The sequence below is a fragment of the Delphinapterus leucas genome, chromosome 11 (genome assembly GCF_059928025.1).
Source record: "Delphinapterus leucas isolate spDelLeu-1000000601 "Yukka" chromosome 11, BTC_Dleu_Yukka2, whole genome shotgun sequence".
In the NCBI taxonomy this organism is placed as follows: domain Eukaryota; kingdom Metazoa; phylum Chordata; class Mammalia; order Artiodactyla; family Monodontidae; genus Delphinapterus; species Delphinapterus leucas.
The window spans coordinates 78,092,772-78,107,783 of NC_143139.1; the positions used below are offsets into that span (position 1 = coordinate 78,092,772).

Consider the following 15,012-nt stretch of genomic DNA (forward strand, 5'->3'; position numbering starts at 1 on the left):
TTCATTCTTAAACCGCTGTCAAATATTACCCTAATTTCAATTCGACTGTTAAGCTTAGTCTTGGGGGATGGTCAACATAGCCTGTTCATTTTGAGCACAGGCTTGGGAGTCAGAAGGCTGAGACCTGGTCCCTGACCCTACGGTTTACTCTGACCTTGGTCAAATGACTAACCTCCCTAAACTCTGGTTTCTTAAACTGTGAAATGGAGATACTAATAATATCCTAGATTGTAAAGCTATAACGATGATTAAATGAAGTAAATGAGATTATGTTCCAAATGCTTAGAACAATGCCTAGCACATATTAATGATCATCATTATTAAGTGGTCGAAATGGAAAAAGTATAGTTTGGATTTGTGATCCTAAGTTTCTGGCACGCCTATTCGCTCTCTGCCCAGAACCTTCTCTCCTTTCTCATCTCATACGGCGATGAGCCAGAGAGCAAAAGCACCTCAGGAGCAACATTGCTTTCTGGACCGGGTTTTTTCTTCCTTTGCCCTCCAGGGGCCGCTGTGTTTTCCCGAGAGCGCGTGGGATGCCTGGTTGCCACGAGACCGTCGCCAGGCAACCACGTGTACACACACTCTTGGTCAGGCCCGGGTCTGGTCAACATGGCGGCGCAAGGCACCTGCTCGACCTCTCCATCCAACGTGTCTCCCACATCTGTGTCGCCGCCAGGACCGCCGCCGACCCCGCCCCCGACCTCGACTGCGATCTCAAAGTTCCCCGTGGAGTCAAAGGCGAGCTCTCTCAGCCCACTGCCTCGCTCGACCTGCCGCGAGGACTTGTTGCCCCTCGCAGTGTTTTATGGGCCGCTGGACGCTAAAAACCCACTCCTGGCCTCCTGTGAGAAGGAGATCCAGGAGTTGCTAGGCTTTATGAAGAGAAAGACGGCTTTAGCTACAACGGAGGAACAGGAGCATGAGTTCCACCGGCGTTGGTAAGCAGAGGCAGGGCTCTGGGGCGGGCGCTGTCTGGAGAAGGGCAACTCCCGGGGCCAAAGGAGGTGATGCTTTTGAGGATGCAGGTGGTGGTCCCGGAGCTGGGTCAGTGTTGCGGACTCAGAACTTGGCCAAAGGGCCCTGGAGATATAAACAAAGTTTAAGAAGTGGAGACTCATCGCTATTACAATCCTTAATTCCTGGTAAATGTATATTGGCTTCCTGCTCGGGTCAGAATAAAAATCAACAAAGAAATGTTTCATAACTCGCCATTTCTTTTCTGAGTGTCTTCTAATTGCTAATCCATACCAATAAATTTTTGGCTCACTCACAGTTTTCACAACTTTCCATGTTGTGGGTACACTTTTGTATATGGAGGAAAAGGAATAACTTTGAGGTAGCTCAGGTTCATGAAAAAGTTAATTCTTGATGCCATGAAGTATGTCATTCTGTGAACATTTGTACTTTATTCCTTTTTATATTGTTACTAGGATCACAGTGACTTTCTTGATTTTGTGACTCATTTTGCACGTTTGCCTTTTTTTGGATTCTATCACCATGTTGTTATCTTGAACTGCAGATTACCTGTTTTTAAGGTTCTTTCCTGTTTGTGTTACCATCTTTCTTTCCCAGTCAAAACACACTGCAAACTGAACAGCCAGAAGTGTAGACAAGTGGCAAAGAATACCAGAATAGCCAATAGCTTCATCTTATATTTTTCATCCATGTATTTAATATGAAGAAATAGTTTTAACTTATGTTTATTATTCATTCATGCTTTTAACTACATATTTATTGAGCACCTCCTAAATATCAGGTTCTATTCCAGGAACTAGGAAAACATCAAGTTAAAAGATATACAAATTCATAGCCTCATGGAGCATGTATTTTTGTGACTACAGACAGCCACTAAACCAATATGTAAGGAAATTATTTTACAAGGAGATAAATGCTAGGGAGAAAACTAGAGCAGGGAGGAAGATGAGGATATCAGATGGGTGTTATAATTTAAAGTGGGATGGCAGGGAGCATGGTCAAGGAAAGTCAGGAAAAGTGACCTTTGAGAAATATGAGAAGATGTTATGGTAGTAAGTGATGAAGATTTCTGTAGAAAGAGTCGGCCACACAGGGAGAATGGCAAGTGTAAAGGTCCTGGGGTGGGATTGTGACTGTGGGAAGGACAGGTTTCGGGCAGAAGTGAGGGAGATGAAGAGTTTAGTTTTTAGATATATTAAGATTGAGATGTAATTCACCATCCAGGCGGAGTTATTATGTAGGTAGTTGGACATTTGAGTCTGGAGGTCAGAGGAGAAGTACACTGGGATTCATCAGCATATTGATGATATTTAAGCTTTGACATTTGATGGAATAGCTAAGGGCGTGAGCGTAGATGGAGAAGAGGAGGGTCCATGGACTTAACCCTGGGGCCCTCCAACATTGACAAGTTGGGAAGATAAGAAGAAACTGGCAGAGACTGAGAAGGAGTGGCTAAAGAGGTAGAGGAAAACCAGTAAGTGTGTGGTGTACTGGAAGCCAAGTAGAGAAAGTGTTTTAAGAAGGAAGGAATGATCAATCAACTGTGGCAAATCATGCTGATGGGCCAAGTAAGATGAGAACCAAGAATTGACTAAGGAAAGCACATTACGTAGCTAAGCTACATATATTTATATTGAAAATGTTTCTGTTTTGGTGACTTAGGTAGCAGTTTATCTTCCCATCTCCACTACCAACATTCCAGTTCAGACCATCACCAACTCAAATTTTCCCTGCAGCTACTTGAGTCTCAAATCTATCCTTCACATAGCAGTCAGGGTAACCTTTATAAATAAATCACCCACTCCCCTATCTAAAGACTTTTGTTTCCCTTTGCTTTTAGAATAAAATTAAGACTACTTCTGGTGTCTTCCAGGGTCTGAGGCTCTGGCCTTGCCTGCCTCTCTCATCTCAGCTCATCCCTCACTTCTGTCTCAGGACTTTATAGGGAAACAGATCCTTCTGTTTCTCACCCCAGGGACTTTATACTTGATGCCTCCTTTGTCTGAAATGTTCTTTTTTTAACTTTTCAAATATCTGGCTCCTTCTCTTCTTTCAGGTCTTAGCTCAGTTGTTACCTCCTTAGAGTGGCCTTTCATATCAAATGCAGGTTCACCCATCAATTTATACTTGTATTTATTTCTTTTCTTGTGTACTGTCTATCTCCCTGATTAGAATGTGTAAGCTCCCTGATGACGATGAGCCTCTTTTTCATTGCTCTAACACCTACCCTGAGGGTTGGGACATAGTGAACATTCAGTGAATATTTGGCATTGAAAGAATTCAAGAATTATCCTTGCATTCTCAATAATTGTAGACCTGGGTCAACTGGTAAGTACAGTATCTGCCCCATCTTTAAACAGAGAGTCACAAACATTAAGGATTGACATGGACCTTTGCCATCTAACCTCTCACATATTTAGCCATTTATTTACAGAATAATTTTTTATTGAGTGCCTATTATATGCCAGGGCCTGCACTAGTCATGGGTTATACAGTGATAAAATAGATATGGGAATCTGTGCTCATAGAGAGAGGGAGATAGGCTTTTAATGAGTCACTAAGTCAACACACAAACAAGGGCTATGAAGAAGCTACTGAGAGCTTATATGTGCCAGGTATTGCACTAAGTGCTGGGGATACAGCAATGAACCAGACAAAAATCCCTGCTCTCTTGGTGCTTATATTCTAGAGGGGTAAATAGACAATAAACATATAAAAGAAGTAATTTTATGGTGACCTAGAAAATGATAAATGCTAGGGAGAAAAAGAGAGGAAGGGTTATGGAGTGGGAGACAGGAGGTTGCAATTTTCAATAAGGTGGTTGGAGTAGATAACACTTGAGCATAGGCTTAACGGCAACACAGTGGAGACCTGCCTTCAAAGGAATGGTGAGGGAGGTGACATTAAGCTGAGATTAGAAGGATGCTGGCAGTAGGGCTTCCCTGGTGGCGCAGTGGTTAAGAATCTGCCTGCCAATGCAGGGGACATGGGTTCGAGCCCTGGTCCAGGAAGATCCCACATGCCACGGAGCAACTAAGCCTGTGTGCCACAACTACTGAGCCTGTGCTCTAAAGCCCACAAGCCACAACTGCTGAGCCCACATGCCACAACTGCTGAAGCCCGAGCGCCTTGAGCCTGTGCTCTGCAACGAGAAGCCACCGCAATGAGAAGCCCTCGCACCGCAATGAAGAGTAGCCCCTGCTCGCCACAACTAGAGAAAGCCCGCGCCTGGCAGTCAACCAGCAAGGAGAGAGGATAAACAGAGGGAACAAGCATGTGGGACGATGTTGGCAGGAAAGAGTCGGGGGCCTTTGGAGGAATGGACAGAGGCCTGTCTAGCACAGTGTGGAGAGTGTGGGTGCAGTGGTATGAGATGAGATTAGAGGAGTAGGTAGGGCTGTGGAAGGTTTTAGAGGCCATTTATAGAGTCTGCATTTATTCCAAATGCAACGGGAGACCATTGCCTAGTTTTTGGCAAAGAAGTAACCTTATGTGATTTTTGTTTTAAAATATTTTGGTGACTTTGTCCAAATGGGGCAATGATGGCAATGTGGAGACCAGTCAGGAGTACAGGAGGTAGGAGTTGCTTTTATAACATATTTGACAGATGGTTATTTTTTAAAATCCAAAATTGTTCCTTTTTATAACTATAGGAACTTCTGTAAGCATAAAAATTCATTTTATCTAAAATATAGATTTTTTTTTTTTTTTTTTTTTGCGGTACACGGGCCTCTCACTGTTGTGGCCTCTCCCGCTGCGGAGCACAGACTCTGGACGCGCAGGCCCAGCGCCATGGCTCACGGGCCCAGCCGCTCCATGGCATGTGGGATCCTCCCGGACCGGGGCACGAACCCACGTCCCCTGCATCGGCAGGCGGACTCTCAACCACTGCGCCACCAGGGAAGCCCCTAAAATATAGATTTTGATCATATTAGCAATGTCCTTAAATTTAGAGTGTGATATATTTTAAAGGTATGCTTTTGTTATAAGCACATAAAACTTTGATATTCTGTTTATACAGTTATGATTTTTGTTTTAGAAAATTCTAAGTATCCAACAGCAACTATAAGCAAATAGCAAACCAAAATATATTAACATTCTTTTCTTAAATGATGTACATTACATAGTATGTATTATATTTTCCGTGTTTAATTATTATGTAAGCCATTCCCAATGAGCAGTCTTAACTTGAACTTATGGTACACTTAAAAAAAAATTCTCTTATTATATAACCTTGATTGATTTAACGAAGCTGGTATTTTTCTTTTATGAGTAACAAACCTACTCATCATTATCTCATCTGTAAGGTTTGGAAGAATTAACTCTTTCATCTACATAATTTAAGAATTCTATCAAGACTTGGTGAATTTCTTGGATTCATTATATTTATTCTAGTACTATAGCATTTCATGAAGCAGCAAATGAATATGAAAAGGGTAAAACAAACAAACAAACAAAGCAAAACACATGTACCTTTTTAAACTTCTATAGGCTGTATTTGCCACACTTTATTTGGCATGGTTATTTACTACATGGTACATGTATATATTTTCCTACCCCTAAATATTATTAATCAGTCCATGAAGGTAGGAGTACCCTGTACCCCCCCTTCCCTTGTCACTCAGTCATTATCATTTAATTACCTGAATGAATTAATTGACATGTTTTTGTTGAGGTTGTTCCATTAATACCTCAACATGTACATGGTAAATATTGATACTAGAGCCATCTTCAGTCCTTAAGTTTAGCTTCCTGTCTGTATTAGTCAGCTTGGGCTACTAATTACTAACTAGTAATTACTAATTAGTCATTTTGGGCTGCCATAACAAAATACCATAGACTGGGTGGCTTAAGCAACAGAAATTTGTTTTCTCACAGATCTGGAGGCTAAAAGTCCCAGACAAGGGTCTGGCAGGATCAGTTTCTGGTGAGAGCTCTCTTCCTGGCTTACAGATGTCCACTTTGTTCTCATATAGCCTTTCCTCTGTGCAAGCACAGAGAGACAGAGACGGGGCTGTGGGGGGGAGGCGGTTAGAGAGACAGAGAGAGAGAGAGGGGGAGAAGGAGAGAGAGAGAGAGAGAGAGAGAGAGAGAGAGAGAGAGAACAAGCTCTCTGGTGTCTTTTTAGAATGGATTAATCCCAGTGGACTAGGGCCCCACCCTTATGACCTCATTTAACCTTAATTACTTCCTTAGGGTCTCCCTCTCCAAATACAGCTACACTGTGGATTAGGGCTTCAACATATGAATTTTAAGGGGACGCACACATTCAGTCCATAACACCATTCTTTTCTAGAAATTTATGAGATAGGATTGGACGACTGCTAAGAGAAATTTGGATTTTTCCTAGAAGCATTAATAATTTCCGAGAGAGGGGGAAGGAGTAAATATTAACTAAATGAGTGAACAAAACAGGCAGTGATCTGCTACCCTTTGAATTCTGATCAGAAACCATGTAGGAAGCATAGCCCTAAACTGACCGGGTATTTGAACCCTGGAACTCTCTATAGAAAAGCAAAAAAAATAAGAACAAGGAATTATTTTCCCTAGTCGTTTATATTCATTCATTCATTCTTTCAACAAGTATGTATTGAGTACTGACATTCACTACTCTTGGGGGCTGGGCAATGAATAATATACATGAGGTCCTTGCCCTCAGGGAGTTCATATTCCAGAGGACTGGAAGGCCCAGTAATATACTGGCTACGAGCATAGATGCACCCTGCCTCAGTTTCATCAACTGTATATTTTGGATACTAATATTACCCATCTCAGTTGTTATGAAAATGAAATGAAAAATATTCATGTTGGCAAAAGACCCAGAATAGGCAAAACAATACTGAAGAAGAACAAAGTTGGAGGACTGACACTACCTGACTTCAAGACTTACTATAAAGCTACACTAACCAAGACAGCGTGGTATGACAAAAGAATGGACAAATAGATCAAAGGCACAGAATAAAGAGCCCAGACTGACATAAATATAGTCAACTGGTCTTTCACAAAGGAGTAATGGCAATACAATGGAGCAAAGACAGTCTTTTTAACAATAGTGCTGGAACAACTGGACATGCACATGTGAAAAATTGAATCTAGACACAGACTTTTACACCCTTCCCCAAAATTAACTCAAAATGGATCACAAACCTAAATGTAAAATGCAATGCTGTAAAACTCCTAGAAGATAATGTAGGAGAAATCTAGATGACCGTGGGTTTGGCAATGACTTTTAAGATACAACACCAAAGGCATGATCCATGAAAGAAAGAAGTGATAAAATGGACTTCATTAAAATTAACATTTTCTGCCCTGTGAAAGACACTGTCAAGCGAATGAAAGCCAAGCCACAGACTGGGAGAAAATACTTGCAAAAGACATATCTGATAGGACTACTATGCAAAATATACACAGAACTCTAGAAACTCAGCATTAGGAAAACAAACAACCTGATTTAAAAAACGAGCCAAAAACCTTAACAGACATCTACCCAAGGAAGATATACAAATGGCAAATACATATATGAAAAGATGCTCTAAATCATATGTTATCAGGAAGATGCAAGTTAAAACAATGAGATACCACTACACACCTATTAGAATGACCAAAATCCAGAACAATGAGAACACCAAATGCTGACAAGGATGTGGGTCAATAGGAAAATTCTCATTCACTGCTGGTGGAAATGCAAAGAGGTACAGCCACTTTTGAAGACAGCTTGATGTTTTCTTACAAAACTGAACACACTCTTACCATATAATCCAGCAGTTGTGATCCTTGGTATTTACCCAAAGGAGCTGAAAACTTATGTCCTTATGAAAATCTGCACATGGATGTTAATAGCAGCTTTACTCAAATTGCTAAGACTTGGATGCAAACAAGATGTCTCTCAGTAAGTAAACTGATAAACTGTGGTATATACAGACAATGGAATATTATTCAATGCTAAAAGAAAATGAGCTATCAGGCCATGGAAAAAACATGGGTGAATCTTACATGCAGATTACTAAGTGAAAGAAGTCAATCGGAAAATGCTACATATATATGATTCCAACTATATGACATTTTGAAAAAGGCAAAACTATGGAGAGAGTAAAAAGTTCAATGGTTGCCTGGGGTTAGTGGGGAGGGAGTGATGAACAGGCAGAGCACAGACGATTTTTAGGGCAGTGAAACTACTCTGTATGATACAATGGTGGATACATGTCATTATACATTTGTCCAAACCCATAGAATGGACAACACCAAGGATATACACTAATGTAAACTATGGACACTGGGTGATAATGATGTGTCAGTGTAGGTTCATTAATTGTTAACAAATGTATCACTTTGGTGGGTGATGTTGATAATGGAGGAGGCTGTGCCCATGCGGGAGACGGGGGTATACAGGGAATCTCTATACTTTCTGCTCAGTTTTTCTGTGGACTTAGAACTACTCTAAAAAATAAAGTCAATTAAAAAAAATGCATACAAAGAGTATAGTCCCAATGTTCATAGCAGCAGTATTTATAATAGCTAAGATATGGAAACAACCTGTGTCCTTCAACAGATGGATCAAGAAGATGTGATACACACACACACATGTGCGCACACACACAATGGAATATTACTCAGCCATAACAAAGAATAAAATCTTGCCATTTGCAACAACATGGATAGACTTGGAGGGCATTATGCTAGGTGAAAGAAGTCAGACAGTGAATGACGAATACTGTATGATATCACTTATATGTGGAATCTAAAAAATACAACAAACTAGTGAATATAACAAAAAAGAAACAGACTCCCAGACATAGAGAACAAACTAGTGGTTTGTTCTAGAAGGGGGGAGGGAAAAGATGGAGGTAGGGGATTAAGAGGTACAAACTACTATGTATAAAATAAATAAGCTACAAGGATATATTGTAGAGCACAGGAAATATAGTCAATATTTGATAATAACTATAAATGGAGTATAGCCTTTAAAAATTGTGAATCACTATGTTGTACATCTAAAACTTATATATTATAAATAAACTATACCCCAATAAAAAATAGTAAAATTAAAAAAATAAAATCATTAAAAATGCATATAAAGAACTATCAGTGCTTGGTATAAAGGAAACAATACTTTTAACCATAATTACGTTTATCGATAATTAGACATTAACAATAAAGCACATTAAAAAGACCATGGACTTCCCTGGTGGCGCAGTGGTTAAGAATCCGCCTGCCAATGCAGGGTACATGGGTTCAAGCCGTGGTCTGGGAAGATCCCACATGCCGCGGAGCAACTAAGCCTGTGCACCACAACTACTGAGCCCGCGCTCTAGAGCCCACGAGCCACAACTACTGAGCCTGCATGCCACAACTATTGAAGCCCGGGCGCCTAGAGCCCCTGCTCCACAACGAGAAGCCACCGCAATGAGAAGCCCACGCACCACAACGAAGAGCAGCCCCCAATCCCTGCTCGCCGCAACTAGAGAAAGCCTGTGCTAAGCAAGGAAGACCCAACGCACCCAAAATAAATAAATTTATAAAAAACCCCACCTGAATACCTAAAAAAAAAGAGCACAAGGTAAGTTTTTAAGGATTGCTTGCTAATTTAGGTTTCCTGCTGACTTCGAGGATATCATTTTACTTTATAATTGTTACAGTGCCACCTCTTTGTTTAATATCTGGACAAAATACGCCCCCCGGCTGCCAGCTGCCTATTACAACGAAAAGCTTCTGAAGGTTGGAGACAGACTTTGTGAAATGAAAGTAAGTACCTCCGGAGTAGAAAGAGCCCAAGTGAAACTCATTTGGCTAATTATTATCCTTTTGATACCATCCCTATTTTACATGATTTGATTTTTTTTCTTAGAAATATATAAGGGAATACATACAAATTTTAATGAGGCACAGTAACCAAAAAAGTGTTCACTCTAAAATTTTGTGGTTGGGATTCTCCAGAGCTGAGAGATTCCTGAACAGAAAGACGGTTGGCGGAGCATAAGCACAGCCCCTAGTTAACAGAGGGTGTGGTAGGCGCCCGACAGGAAATGCTGAGTCATCATGTTCCTACCTTACACAAAGGAGCCCAGACACCACTTCCTGTTGTTTTTCACATGGCTGGCCTTGCCCAGCAGACAGCTCTTAGAGCTCCTGGCCTTGCTGCTATGTTGCTTGCTTCCGGGTGCCTTGTTTTAATGACTTTCAGCTCCTTCTTTACATTTTGCTGTACGTATCAGTAATTACAGCGGTCATTCCATACATACCCTGTTTCTTGCTCAGCGTTGTATTCCAACCGAGTTTGTGCCCTTTTTCTAGTTCTATATCAATGCGGAAGTATTGCATTGCTGTGGATTCACGGACTTAGTTTGGTAAGACCACACCATGGCTGGGTTTTCAGTGAACAAAAATGTGAATTTTCCCCCTAAGGTCTGGCACAGGCCCAAATTATTTCAAATTAAATATGAGCCTTTGGCACACGTGGGATCCTTGGACCAAGAGTTATTTTATACAAAGTGATTTTACGCCAGACACCAGCAGTATTCAGTCTGTTATCGAGCCAGGTCCATTTTCCCCATGCAGAGAGAGCCAAATGCTGAGCCGCTGAGGTTTGCAGCAGAGAAAGAGTTTATTCACAAGGCAGCCAAGCGAAGAACGAGTCTCAGATCCGCCTCCCCTAAGGCGAGGGAGTTGGGATATTTACGAGATATAAGCAGAGTGGTTTTAGGCACGGGGAAAGATGACTGCCGGTAGGGAAAATGGTGAGGTAGTCGGTGTTCTGCGCAGGTGCATCTGGGCTACGTGCTTCTGTGTATTCAAAATGGAGGCGTTTAGCAGGACCGGAGGGCGGAGTTTTCCAGCCTCTGACGTCAAAAGGCCATTCAAGGGACACCTGCGCAGGCCCAGTTTTAGGGTCGGTGGTCCCAACCAGCCCCAGCCGGCTTGCCATGGGCAAGAGCTGACTCCAAGTTCCTGTGAAACGGCTGAGCTGAGTGAAGCTGGGAAGTTATGTAATTTAAGAGAGGAAAAAAAGAAAGAGGGAAAAACAAAACTACAGCGGGCTTAATCAGTGAAGGTAGTTCACAAATTTCTTTCTTTCCTTCCTTTCCAAGCCGTTCCCTTATCTGTTCTGTAAGACAAGCTTACGAATTTCTATTTGTCATGAGCTTCTGTTAACTCCGTGGGGGCAGTTTCAAGTCTCCTCAATCTACAGTTTCTCAGCTTCATTTCCCTCCTCCATTTCTATTTTCTGGACTTGAATCTTTTTGGTCTGGGAGGGAAAGTTACCAAATAGAGGCTAAGATGTGGAGGAACTTTCATAAGGAAGCACTAAGATATATTTTCTGCTGCCGAAATTAGAGAATCATCTTAGCTCCATGTAATTGGACCATACGGAATTTGGAAAACCACAAAAAAAAGCCCCAGGTGAGATCCAACGTGTAAGCTATATTCATGTGAAGTGGAATAATAGTTTTGACCAGAATTAGAGGCGTGCCCCCCCTATTTTTTATGCTTCTTCTCAACATAATAAGAAGCTGGTGATACACAGCCCAGTTTGGGGTGGTTTGAGGAGTATCCAGGTGGGTGGAGGGAAGAAGAAGGAGCATTTTACAGGTTGATAAAGCAAGTTGATGTTGGATAGTGGCTAAAGATTCAGAATATTTCAGGTAAGATATTTACAAATTTACTTAGAGGAACAAAGAAAAGGTTTTAACTACTTTTCAGTGATGGGAAAGTGGGCCGGTAAAGGTATTTGTAATCCTGGAAACAAACTTGAGTGGTTACTTTTGTTTCTAGAATCTAGTTTTATTTTAGTTACAGTAGAACTCATCTTGTTGGACCACGCTTGTTTTGAACCTAGATTTGAATTCATTATGTGAATCAAGTTAGAGCGAAAAGATTCAGAATTAATCGGTGAGCAAGTAACAAACAAGTCAATAGAAATAGAAACAAAACAGCATTTGACTGTGGTGCCTCCTGAGGGGCGAGGTCACCCAATAGGCAGTTCACACCCAGGGCAGCTGCTTTTCCTGGAAACACAGTTGCAGGGGAGGAAGCAGAGAAAGGGTTGCAGCTGAGTCATGTGTAAAACCCTGCTAACATCCACCGCCCTGAAACTCTCCAGGTCAACTGTGCCCCGTGGGCTTCAGAAATGAGGCATCTGACTTTGTAATTGGAATGTAAGCATGAATTAGAACTAACAAGAATCATAGCAGCTTAGACTTTTTTGATTCATCCTGATATAATTTAAGAGACCGTCGACAGATGAGCCAGCTCATCCCCTGCATTTTTCTCTTCTCCTTTCTTTCCTTCCTTCCTTTTTTCTCCCTCCCTTCTTTTCTCCCTCCTTCCCCCTTTTGTCCCTCCCTTTCTGCCCTCTCCTACTCTTTCTTTCCTTTTTGGAGCTTAGGAAGTATCAGAGAAGCAGGGCTGGTCATAAAACTCCTCTACCTCTCTCACTGAGTTTGTGGGTTACCATGATCTGTTGAGGTTAAACCTTTGGTTTTTGAGTATATCCAGGTTATTACCACACACAGTGCCCTGGTGAATATTCCCATCTTTGAGGTCATGATGGTCTCATCTCATAATTGGCTTGTTGTGAGGAGAATTAAATGAAATAATGCACATGCATTGCCAAGCACAATGTCTGTTAAGTTTGGAAATAGTAGTGATAATGGTGTCATAGTGATAGTAGTAGCAGTAATAGTAATAATCAACATTGACACTATTAAGAATAATATGAATATTACCTAATTTTAATAATGATAAGCAAAAGGATATTTTGAAACCTTCATCAAGTCCTCTTTTTATTTCAGGAATATAAATTGGCCCTTTTACAGTGCTATGGGAGATATCTTCAGCAGTTCAGCATCAACTTTGACGAGAATAAAGCAGATGTGAACCAATTCAAAAGCGTCTTTTTTCCAAAAGGCTTTGAAGACAAAAGTGCTGCGCATACGGTAAGATGAAAGCAGTAGCTAAAATAGCTACCATTTATGATTATGCAATAGTCTGTCCTTTACTTGACAGCTTCTAAATGTCTTTCATTTGCTTAGCATGGTATTTACTTGTGTGCTGTAAGTTACTTAATAAATATTTTCTGTGCTGGATGAGAAAGTGCACTTATTAAATTTTGTAAAGATGCTTTGGAGATTGTGTCACTATAATCACTTATTCATCCAGGAGACAGTATTTATTATTATTATTATAACTAGTATTGGCAGAATGCTTTTAGTCTACAAAGTACTTTAGAAAACATTGGATCCTCACAATAACTCTATGAGTTAGATACTGTTATTATCCCTATTGTACAAGAGAGAAAACGAAAGCTAATCACACAGTATAATAAGTAGTGGCTCTGGAGAGGGAAAAGATCTTTGGATACAAAAGAAATTTTATGCTTTTTTCTACTATACCAGTATTATTATGTTGGTTGCTACCAATGAGTCACTGGTAGAGCAGTTACCATGTGCTAGGTAGTCTTCTAAATGCATTATATGAATTGTTATCTTGCAGCCTCATTGCAGTCCTAAGAGACGGGTACTATTATACCTCTTTTACAGATGAAGAAACTGAGGCTTATTGGAGAGTGAGAAATCCAGCCCTCTTAAAGCAGTGGGCAGAGCTGGTGTTTGAACCCTAATCAGTCTGACTGCAAGGCTATGTTATTCCAAATTTAATGATTATTCTAGGCCTTGGAAACAACATGTGGTTTAATAAGCAGAAAAGATCAGGCATCTTTGAAGGCACATTCAGTTTGCCTGTAACGTAGGTGCGTGAATGAGGATACTGCGCAATGTGAGTGGGTGCTTAAATTGTATGGCGGGGACCGGTGGGCATCCTGATACCAACAAATAATTCTTGGGACACCAGGTGAATGTCCTACAGTTCAACTCTATTCTGACTATCTACCCAGAGACAGTGTCAGATCCCACAGGTTAAGGGATCAGTCTTACAAAACCGCCCCCTCCCACTTCAGATGCCAGTTGCAAGCTCAGGTCATTACCTGTAATTCTGACTGACTGGCTATAAATCAGAGGTTCCCGCGACCCCCTCCTTGGGCCGGATAATTTGCTGCAGTGGTTCACAGAACTCGTGGAAACATTTTACTTACTAGATTACAGGTTTATTATAAAAGGATATAATATAACCCAGCAACAGCCAGAGGGAAGAGATACATAGAGCAAGGCGTGGGGAAAGGGTGCGGGGCTTCAATGGTCTCTGCAGACACACCACTCTCCCTGCACCTCCACCTGTTCATCACCCTGGAAGCTTCCCAAGCGCCATCCTTTTGGGTTTTTATGGAGGATTCATAGCATAGGCATGATTGATTGAATCATTGGCCATTGGTGATAGATTCAACTTCCAGCCCCTCCCCCCTTCCCTGGAGGTCAGGGGCTGGGACTGAAAGTGCTAAACCTCTAATCACATGGTTGGCTCCACAGGCAGCTAACCTCCATCCTTAGGCACTTTACAAAAGCACCTCATGAACATAGCAGAACATATCTTTGTCACTCTTAACACTTAGGAAATTCCAAGGGTTTTCGGAGAGCTAGGAACTGTGGATGAAGACCAGATACATATGAGAAATATATTTTGGCCAACTGAATGACCAAATCCATATTTCTTATAAACTGTAATATCTCAGTGCCCCATTGGGAAGAGTGCTGAATGAAAAGTTTGAATTTTTAAGGCCCCTCCTGTATCACCCTGATCCAGGCTTCCGTATCTCTCTCCTACACTGTTGAATTATTCTGCTTCCATTTCCACTCAGCCTCCCTAGCTGTGAAACCAACTACATGGTGGCTAGAAATAGCTTACATGTATCCAAGCACGAAGTCTGCCTGGTAGAGTAAGGCTCATTTGTGTTACTAAGACTCTCCACTCCCAGTAGTACTGATGATTCTCTAGCCAAAATCTCTCTTCTGAACTCATCTATCCAGTTAACATCATAAAGATCTCACACTCGTCGTGTCCAAAACTGAACTCATCTTTTTTTCTTCCATAATTGGCTCCAGCCAGTAACCCAAGCAGGAAACTGTTGCAGACCACTCTGCTCTT

General features: G+C 41.3%; 1 protein-coding gene across 1 annotated transcript in view; it reads left to right on the top strand.

Moving 5' to 3' along the window:
* The first annotated feature begins 354 nt into the window (after positions 1-354).
* CFAP54 (cilia and flagella associated protein 54) overlaps positions 355-15,012 on the top strand; it is a 296,739-nt gene continuing 282,081 nt past the window's right edge. The window contains exons 1-3 of the mRNA XM_022562388.3: positions 355-941; positions 9,615-9,720; positions 12,768-12,911. Coding sequence (XP_022418096.3) covers positions 613-941; positions 9,615-9,720; positions 12,768-12,911 — 579 coding nt within the window. The 5' untranslated portion in view covers positions 355-612. The remainder of the gene's footprint in view (positions 942-9,614; positions 9,721-12,767; positions 12,912-15,012) is intronic.